Below are 10,904 nucleotides of genomic sequence, written 5' to 3'. Positions count from 1 at the left end.
GAACACACGGTTCATCAAGTACATGAATACTATTGGGGAATTGGTCAAACTCAATGACATAACACGAAACTCAAAGTGCCTATATCTCGTCCTGAATATTGTCTTCGGAATATCTATCTCCTTAACCCTTACCGGATAGTACCCAGACCTCAAGTCTATCTTCGAAAAACACTTGGCACCCTGTAACTAATCAAATAAATCATCAATCCTCGGGAGCGGGTACTTATTCTTGATCGTCACCTTATTCAACTGCATGTAATCAATACACATTCGCATGGAACAATCTTTCTACCTCACAAATAACATAGGTGCTCCCACGGTGATGTACTAGGTTTAATAAAGCCATTTTCAAGCAAATCCCTTAGTTGTTCTTTCAACTATGTCGGCTCTACAAGTGCCATTCTATAAAGAGGAATAGATATCGACTGAGTATCTGGTAATATGTCGACCCCAAACTCAATCTCTCGCTCTGGAGAAAGACCCGGAAGCTCATCAGGAAAAATATCAGAAAACTCATTAATCACAGGGATAGACTGAACGGTTGGTGACTCTACTTTCACATCCTGAACCCGAACTAAGTGATAAATATAGCCCTTTTTAATCACCTTTCTTGCCTTTAGATAGGAAATAAACCTACCTCTCAGCGATGCTGTGTTACCTTTCCACTTAAAAACAGGCTCCCTTGGAAATGGAACCGAACCATCTTTGATCTACAATCAATGTTAGCATAACAAGAAGCCAACCAATCCATACCCACTATAACATCAAATTCTACCATATCTAACTCAATCAGGTCAGCTACTATAGAACGACTATGAACTACTACTATACAGTCGCTATATACCCGTCTAGCTATCACTGGATCCCCAAAAGGTGTGGACACCTCAACAGGTTTAATCAACTCAGGTTCTATCCCAAACTTACTAACAACCAACAGAGTTACATACGATAAGGTGGTACCTGGATCAATCAATGCATATACATCATATGAGGAGACTGATAATATACATGTAACAACATTAGGTGACGACTCCTGATCTTGTCGACCTGCTAATACATAAATGCAGTTCTGAGGACCGCTCGAGCTAGATGCTCTACCTCTGCCTCTACCACGACCCATTGGTGCTTATGAACCTTGCCCGAGGGGCGTACTGATGATGACGAACCAGCTACAGATCATGCTGGCTGAACTATGCTTGCACCACCTCTCGTCGGACAATCTCTCATAATGTGGCCTGGATAACCACAAGTATAACAAACACCCAACCCCATAAGGCACCGCCCGAGATGCTGCTTACCACACTGAGTCAATCTTGGAAAGTAACTCCAACAATCTTAGGAAATGAAAAACATAACCTTAACTACCTAGGAAAGCAATAAATCTAGGACCAAAATAAATGGAAATAAGTTAAAACCAATCTTGGATAGAATCTTGAAAGTCCCAAACCAATCATGAATAGGATCTTGAAAATCTTAAAAGCAACTTGCAAGTAATTTGGCACCAACTTATACCCAACTTCTATCACGCCTATTGAACCTTTCTTGGGCAGCAAGTAAGTCCTTTTTATGCTATAAACGTGGCTTCATGTAGGACTTATTGGAATTCAAGTTTGGACACATTTTTAGGTTCCAAATAGGTCCAATAGTGGCCTGATTTGGACCTTTTTCAGAAGATGTCTTTTGGGATCTAATCCACCTTTTCTTGGACATGAATTTGGACCATAAAATAATTATAACACCTAGATAACTCATATCCTTTATCCTTGAGCTCTCCATCCCAATTAACAACTTCTTTATTTGCACTTGGAGTCTAATGACCTTGTTTTACAACTCTTTAGCTTGACATCTTGTTAAAGGCCTTCTTTGAGATTCCAAAGCTTCATTCTTGTCCTTGAATAGATTTGAGATTCCTAGGATGCTATCACCTTATTGCCAACACAGGGTACTACATCCCCTGGTTGCATTTCTTGTTGCAAACATAAGGTACGACATTCCCTAGTAGCACCCTAGAGTGCCTCGAACCTCATCTTATTGCAAACACACGGTACTACAGCCCCTGGTTGCATTTCTTGTTGCAAACATAGGGTACAACATTCCCTAGTAGCATCCTAGAGTGCCACGACCCTCATCTTATTGTCAACACAGGGTACTACGTCCCCTGGTTGCCTTCCTTCTTGATAACATAGGGTATGACATCCCTTATTATTAAAAAAAATAAGACAAAGCTCATTTCTTTTTCAATTCTTTATTCTACGGTAGTAAAGATAGTTTATTGTATTTTCAATAACTCACAAAATTTTCCTACTGCAAACTGGGGCAGAAATTTTTTGTTCGTTTTGTTAGTTTGTGATGGTTTGTAGGTTTTTCTGGAAAGCACGGATTGGATGTGCAAAAATAAGATTCCATCTCTTGCCAGTGAAAGTGGAACGTTTGATCTCAATATCAATCGCAACCAGCTTTGACGTAATGCATGCAGAAACATAGGTTCACAAGATCCATCTTCTCATCATCTGATCAAGGAACGAGATGTGAGAATATTTCATCGTATGTTACATCGAGAGCTTCAAGTTCAGTCTAAAGTTCAATAGGGAAAACAAGTCAAGAATCAAGACAAGACTCCAGATGGCATATAAATAGGAATTTTGTAACATTTAGATTTCAAGAGTATGTAATTTTCTTTTCATTTTGATGTAATAGTAGGAATCGCGGATCGGAACCTCGACGGAAAATCACTCGACTCTTCCTCTAAGCATACTCCATCACTCTTCTTTCACTTGAACTACACGTGACTTGATTCCCTTATAACCCGAGATATGTAGGCTGCCTAAAACCAAGGCTCGTCGTTCACATCTCTTTATTTTATCTTCTTTTTCGTTTTAAATAATAGTGAGGTCATAAATCAGTCACCTTGTTCATTTTCTTTGCCTGAAAACTCCATGTTTCCAAGCAAAGAGGGGCATGTTCTGAACAACTAATTTTTGATCACATCCAAATTCTATACTATTTTATTGTAAATATATCTTTTAGGTTTAATCTTAATATTTTAAACTTTTATCTTACTCTTAATAGGCTTTATTTTAAAAAACAAAACACTACAAAAATAATCACATTCTTAGAGTATAAATTTTATTTCTTAAAAAAAATAAAATAAATAAATAAATAAATAAATAAATAAATAAATAAATATATATATATATATATATATATATGGTTTCTTTTAATTAGAGTTTTAATAAGTAAGCTATAGAATCTTTCTTAGTATCATTTAAAGCACATGTAAATATTTGGTTTTTCTTATATTGGAAGAAATGTTGGTTAATCTTTTTATCTTTATAATTTAATTTATCTTTTGAAATAAAATTATTTTAAAAAAGGGCAAAATGAAGTTAACGTGAAAGAGATAAAGCTTATAATCAAACTTTTATCTCAAAAAATCTATTTTTTCACTTGCTAACAACTATCCCAATCCCATAATCCCCATATAAGTCCTAACTAACCCCCAAGATCTACTCCTTCCAATCCCATATTTTCCTAACTCCCTCACGTCTCCCCTCATTAGTCCTCCCCACTCCCCACTTTCTCACATCAATTATACAACACAAAATGCACTATATAATATACTCACTTTTAGAAAAGGAGGAGGGAGAAAAGGGATTTGAAGAATATCCAAGTGACGAATATTGAGAGAAAGCAGAAATTCTTTTTAAAAAGAAAACGTTCTACATCCTTTTTTCAATAAAAATTCTCAGGCAGAAAATATGGAGTTCGAGTAGAGGTTAAGTTCGAGATTCGGGTTCCAATTTTCCTTAGAGATTTCGGCTCTGACCGTGGTTTTATCTCCATTCATTATTGTCACTTCGCTTGGGATTACAGAGTTGAAACCATATATCAGTTTCCTACTATTATTCTTAAAGAAGTTTAATTCTACAGGTTTTCTTCTAATTATTGTTTTATATATTTTAATGTGTCCTACTTTGAATATGAACTTGAGCCATTTAAAGGAATTTTTGTTGTTTCGGTTCTTTAGTTTTTGAATGTTTGAATATTATTTATGTGTTTAGCATGTGATAATATTTTGGTTCATATTGTCTTCTTTTGATTCAACTTCGCCTTTTGTCTTTAACGTACAGTTGACTGTCTTAAGGTATATGAAAGTTTAGTGTCATTGTTTTAGACTTTGATTCTTAAAGACTTTTCATTTGTCTGACTCTATGTTGATGGATTAAAAAATCTGAAAACTTTAGGACATTAAATTTTGTGCCGTAGTAAAGATTGTTTAATAAAATGAGAATATTATTCCTACGGTTTTGGTTAAAGTGTTACTGAGGTATCTCATATCTAAATTTTGGTTTTAATTATTTTTTTAGTATTAAAATGGTCCTTTTGCAAGATAGATAAAGTATTTTTTCTTTTTTGAAGAAGAATGTTCACAGTATGCTCGTTTATTTATTTAACATGGGTAAACAATACATATTTAAAGGTCTCCATTAGTCCTTAAAAGACAGTCAATTTTGCATCATAAAAGAATTGATTTACCTTCAATGTAGAAATCCATGTAATTTTGCATATGATTTTCTTTTTGTTTTTGTGCAAATTACAAGCATTAATAAAGGTTGAAGTAGTAATTAACAGATATTTGTGGTGAATTTCACTCTAGTATAATAGATTTCTGTATGTGTTTTAATTTTAAGATGATTTAGTTAGTTCATATTACTTCTTTGCTTAATTTCTACTTTTAGATCTTTAGAAAATAATAGAGATAGTAGCATATTAAATAGTTCAATCGTAGTGATAGATTTTAAAAATTGCAAAGATCATTAGATTTTTAGTTGCCGTTAAATTAAAAAAGATTAATAGTAATAATACAACTAAATATCATGGATATGAAAGAGACAAATAGATGAAATACTCTAAAATAGGTAGAAGAGCTTTACACGCCCTTTAAATATTAGTCCATGTGTTCATACCCTAACCTTGGATAAATATGCTTAAATAATAAAATGATCATGTGCGCATTCCCGCGTTTTGATAACTTTCAATTTAAAATAATTATGTTTTGATTATGTGTACATTTCGTACCTTGGTTTAACATTTAATTTTAAATAAATATATTGTGTGCATATCGCATCTAGGTCAAAACAACTAATAAAATACAATAATCAATTAAGCGGTAATACGTAAACCATAATCAATAAAATACAAGAATAGCCAAAAATTGATTTAAGCCGGACATTAGTTAATAAAAGCGACCGTGTTAGAACCACGGGATTTGAGGGATGCCTTACACTTTCCCTCGATCAACAGAATTCCTTACCCAGTCTTATGTTTTCGTAGACCATAAATTAGGAGTCAAACCTTCCATTTGACGAGGGATTGAAATAAAAGGTGACTTGAAACACCAAAACTCAATTTCAAGTGGCGACTCTAAATAATAAATAATCCCTTTTCAAATCGTCACTTTAATTAGAAAAACTCTTCTAACGCAACCTCGTAATAGGGTTGTGTGAAAAAAAAAAGAGGTGTGACAATCTTTAATGCATGAATCACCGCGGCTAACTATAAATCGTGGGTCGGGTAATTCTTCTCATGCTTTCTTAGTTGTCTAGAAGCATAAGCGACAATCATATCGTGCTTCATCAGTACACAATCCAATCCAATGCCAGAGGCATCACAATAGATAGCATAACCATCAGTTCCCTCTGGGAGTGTTAGAACTGATGCTGAAGTTAATCTGTCCTTCAATGCCTGGAAACTCCGCTCGCAAGCATCCGTCCATTAAAACTTAGCTCCCTTCTGAGTCAACTTTGTCAATGGTGCTGAAAGAGAAGAAAATCCCTCTAAGAATCTCCTGTAATAACCTGCCAAACCGAGGAAGCTACGAACCTCCGTCGGTGTCGTGGGTCTAGGCCAAGTCTTCACTGCGTCAATCTTTTGGGTATCAACCTGGATACCCTCACTTGAAATAATATGCTCAAGGAAAGCTATATAATTCAACCAGAATTCACATTTAGAGAGTTTTACGTACAACTTCTCTTTTTGTAGAACTCTGAGCACCGTACACAAATTATCTACATGTTCAGCCTCTGAACGGGAGTAAATCAATATATCATCGATAAATACAATCACGAACAGATCTAGAAAGGGTCTGAACACACGGTTCATCAAGTACATGAATACTATTGGGGAATTGGTCAAACTCAATGACATAACACGAAACTCAAAGTGCCTGTATCTCGTCCTGAATGTTGTCTTCGGAATATCTTTCTCCTTAACCCTTACCGGATAGTACCCAGACCTCAAGTCTATCTTCGAAAAACACTTGGCACCCTGCAACTGATCAAATAAATCATCAATCCTCGGGAGCGGGTACTTATTCTTGATCGTCACCTTATTCAACTGCATGTAATCAATACACATTCGCATGGAACAATCTTTCTACCTCACAATAACATAGGTGCTCCCCACGGTGATGTACTAGGTTTAATAAAGCCCTTTTCAAGCAAATCCCTTAGTTGTTCTTTCAACTATGTCGGCTCTGCAGGTGCCATTCTATATGGAGGAATAGATATCGACTGAGTATCTGGTAATATGTCGACACCAAACTCAATCTCTCGCTCTAGAGAAAGACCCGGAAGCTCATCGGGAAAAACATCAGAAAACTCATTAACCACAGGGATAGACTGAACGGTTGGTGACTCTACTTTCACATACTGAACCCGAACTAAGTGATAAATATAGCCCTTTCTAATCACTTTTCCTGCCTTTAGATAGGAAATAAACCTACCTCTCGGCGATGTTGTGTTACCTTTTTACTTAAAAACAGGCTCCCTTGGAAATGGAACCGAACCATCTTTGATCTACAATCAATGTTAGCATAACAAGAAGCCAACCAATCCATACCCACTATAACATCAAATTCTACCATATCTAACTCAATCAGGTCAGCTACTGTAGAACGACTATGAACTACTACTATACAGTCGCTATATACCCGTCTAGCTATCACTGGATCCCCAATAGGTGTGGACACCTCAACACGTTTAATCAACTCAGGTTCTATCCCAAACTTACTACCAACCAACAGAGTGACATACGATAAGGTGGTACCTGGATCAATCAATGCATACACATCATATGAGGAGACTGATAATATACATGTAACAACATTAGGTGACGACTCCTGATCTTGTCGACCTGCTAATACATAAATGCAGTTCTGAGGACCGCTCGAGCTAGATGCTCTACCTCTGCCTCTACCACGACCCATTGGTGCTTGTGAACCTTGCCCGGGGGGCGTACTGATGATGACGAACCAGCTACAGATCATGCTGGCTGAACTATGCTTGCACCACCTCTCGTCGGATAATCTCTCATAATGTGGCCTGGATAATCACAAGTATAACAAACACCCAACCCCATAAGGCACCGCCCGACATGCTGCTTACCACACTAAGCACATCATGGAAAGGGCGGCCTCATCTGACTTGACTCACCCCTATATTGAGAACTAAAGGCCCTGGAATTCTGACTAGGCCCTAAATATGTAGAACGATCAAATCTTTTATTGGCGAACCGAGGGGGTGTGCTAGCCGATGATTGGGCTGGATACCTCAGGTATTGTTTTCTCTGACCACCTCAAAACACATAAAAAGAACCCGAAGATCTCGCTCTCTTACTCTGGCCCCTATCATGCTCACGATCGGCCCTTTGCTTTTGCTTACGCTCCTCTACACCCTGTGCATATGCCTGAATACGAGAAATATCCATGCCTGGATGGAGTGAAACCGACATACAGTCGTTAAGCATGTGCGACTCCAACCCTATCACGAACCTGTGAACCCGATCCTCCATCTTAGCTACAATAGTGGGAGCATACCTAGCCAAACAATCAAACTGAAGGTTGTACTCTCGAACACTCATATTACCCTGCCGAAGGGTTAAGAACCTATCAACTCTGGCCTGTCTAAGCTCTGGTGGCAAATAATGACGAAAAAAAAGCCTCTATAAACTCATGACATACCGCTAGAGGAGCATCCTCACATTTAGACAACTCCCAAGACTCGTACCAATTATCTGCAACATCCTGGAGTCTATAGGAAGCTAGCTTAACTGACTTAGTCTCATTCACCTTCATCACCCTCAAATTCCTCTGTATCCTATCGATAAATACCCGAGGGTCCTTATTTGGATATGCTCCAGTGAATACCGGAGTATCCAAATTAATGAAATCACGAACCCTCTCATTGATGGCCCTGTCTGCATGACGAATACCTACCTCCTGACACCGAGATTGTGCGGCTACTAATCGAGTCAATAGCTGAATAACATCTCTCATCTCCTGCCCCGGTGCCTCTGGCTGAGGAGCTGGGTGCACAAGGGCAGGCGCTGGAGTTGATGCCCCTCAGAGCTCCTCTGGAGAGGGCGGGGTATGTGAAGTCTGAGATGGAATCTCACTATGAGACTCTCCCTGAGCCCTGGTAACTCGTGGTGCTCGACTAGTAGTCTCATCAGCCACGGATTTGCCCTTCTGGGCGGCTGTAGCCTACTTAGGCATCGCTGAAAACATAACACATTGTTAGGAACGTGAATTCTTATATCGCACAATCTAAGATAAGAAGGGAGGATAACATCCTATACGTCCTATAGCCTCTTGTTTATAAATGTGGTGCACAACACACTCATAAACAACTCTACTAGACAGGGTCTGTAGACAACCCTAGAACAGAACTGCTCTGATACCACTTTTGTCACTACCTAAACCGATAGGCCATGACGAGTGCCCGAGCCTACCTGTCGAATACCCCTAAGCATACGTCTAAGATAAAACATGAAAAAGGTGTAGGACATGCCTAACGTCTGGCAGTAAACTACTGAATTATGTGAATAACATACACGAGAAAACGTGCCCAAAAGACATATGTACGTATATATATGGAATATGGTAGGGCGAGCCGACAAGGCCACATACTATCCGACTATACATGACTGTCTGCAGACCTCTAATAGAGTGTACAACTGTATACTGGATGAGACTGGGGCCCGTCATACCCATATATGTATACAAACATATCGTACCAAAACTCAAAAGAAGCTCCGGGTCAAATGGAGCACACCAACTCTCACTGAACAAGGATCCTAAGAAGGGGGACCGTTAACCTGTCTACCTGCACCTACGGGCATGAAACGTAGGCCCCAGGAAATAGAGGCGTCAGTATGAATAATGTACCGAGTATGTAAGGCATAAAAATCAGTACATAGAAGACATAAAATAAATATGGAGTAAAGGAATCCTCCTGTAAGTCTAGATAACTTTGTAAACCCTGAAATATTTATAATGTCATGCATGTGAGTATGAATGTCGTATCATGCATAGGTATATGCGTACATAAAATCATCAAGCCTCTGAGGGCATCCCATCATATCATCTCGGCCTCAGTGGGCAAAATCATCAATGTATACCAACTAATCAGGTGGTAGTGCGTATATAATGCCGTAACCTTTCTCCATACCCCATATATATATATATATATATATATATATATATATATATATATATATATATATATATATATATATATATATATATATATATACGGGTATATAACGTCATCTGGTCATGTTTCAATATACATGTATAAATAAATGCAATGCATAATGAAGTAAGTCAATAAGATCTCTTGGGATGTCATACGATCAATATGCCTTCGGGTAATATCACGAAATAACTTTATCAACTTACGTATTTTAAAAAACCCATGAATAGATGATATAATAATAAGACACATGGGGAATCAACAAAATAGGCACCCTAGTGCTTCTATGAATAGAGGCATTTATGAAAGTTGTGCGTTTGCTCGTTTCGTTTGTATCGTATGGATCATGCCAAAATGAAAGAAGGGATAGCCTTAATATACCTGAGCCGATTCTCTTAACAATCTCTCTAACCCACGACTTTTGCGAAAAACACGTAACGGCGGATCGAAGTAGGAAAAAATCCGTATGATATTCTTGAGAAAGATTGTACCGTTCTCCCTTAAAATTGCATCTTACGCTGCTGTAGCACTATAAAGGTTCATATGATTTCTTTTTGATACTTTCCATCTGTAGCTAGCAAGCCTATACATCTTACTTTAATTGTCTTTATCAAAGTGGGTGTGGGCCCCACTTTATGTGATTACTTTGCCAAAGAATCCTCTAACTATGCCACCAAGCTACCTAATTTACCTAGTCACTATTAGGCTTGATTAGCAATCCAACTTGATGCCACGTTGGGAGGTCTAATTAATTAGTTAACTTCCCATTAAAATCAATAATTAACCCATTACCAACATAATTAGGAATTATCTCAAATTACATAAAATACTAATCACCTTTAACATACTTTATACACCTTACTATCATGATCATGTAGTACATTGTATGGCACTAGTCCATAAATACAGGGTATTATAGCTTGGACCGTATTTTATCCTAAATTGTCAAACTTCAACGAAACTCATTTTCTTCAATTTGTTTACCCTCTAACCTTCACGGAACATACTTATCGCCTGTTATAAATAACATAATTACCTATATCCTCAAAATTAATCTCATTCTCGAGCTTACGTTGATCAACTTACGGCGAATATTTAACGTACGAAGGTGCGAAATGTAACATACTTTGGGGTGAGACAAGGGTTCTTAACACGATAAGGAGGTTATGTTATGAGTTACATTAGTCATATGATAGTCGCGTGTTACGTTTTGAAGTTAAGCGAATTGTGGAACAAAGGCTGGCAAAGGTCATCACAAGGTACATTCATAATGTCCTTAAAATTAGGTCAAATGTAGCAGAGCTTTTCTCCTAATAAACTTGGAATTACAGGATTATACACATATCAAGTTTAAGATCTACGACTCCAGTT

At 37.6% G+C, this 10,904-nt stretch overlaps 1 protein-coding gene across 1 annotated transcript; it reads right to left on the bottom strand.

Moving 5' to 3' along the window:
* Positions 1-377: 377 nt before the first annotated feature.
* On the bottom strand, positions 378-1,120 carry LOC138894015 (uncharacterized). Its single transcript, XM_070178688.1, has 2 exons — positions 845-1,120; positions 378-710 (listed from the first exon to the last, which is right to left on the bottom strand). The coding sequence occupies exons 1-2, from the start codon at positions 1,118-1,120 to the stop codon at positions 378-380; spliced, it is 609 nt and encodes a 202-aa protein (XP_070034789.1).
* Positions 1,121-10,904: the final 9,784 nt, after the last annotated feature.

Source organism: Nicotiana tomentosiformis, chromosome 6, assembly GCF_000390325.3.
Source record: "Nicotiana tomentosiformis chromosome 6, ASM39032v3, whole genome shotgun sequence".
Lineage (NCBI taxonomy): Eukaryota > Viridiplantae > Streptophyta > Magnoliopsida > Solanales > Solanaceae > Nicotiana > Nicotiana tomentosiformis.
This window is presented reverse-complemented; position numbering and strand designations above follow the sequence as displayed.

Bases quoted from the DNA above. Each gene is read 5' to 3' on its own strand.
- LOC138894015 (XM_070178688.1), bottom strand. From the start codon at position 1,120: ATGGGTCGTGGTAGAGGCAGAGGTAGAGCATCTAGCTCGAGCGGTCCT. The intron at 711-844 runs GTATATAGCGAC...CATTGATTGTAG, and splicing joins ATCCAGTGATAGCTAGACGG to ATCAAAGATGGTTCGGTTCC.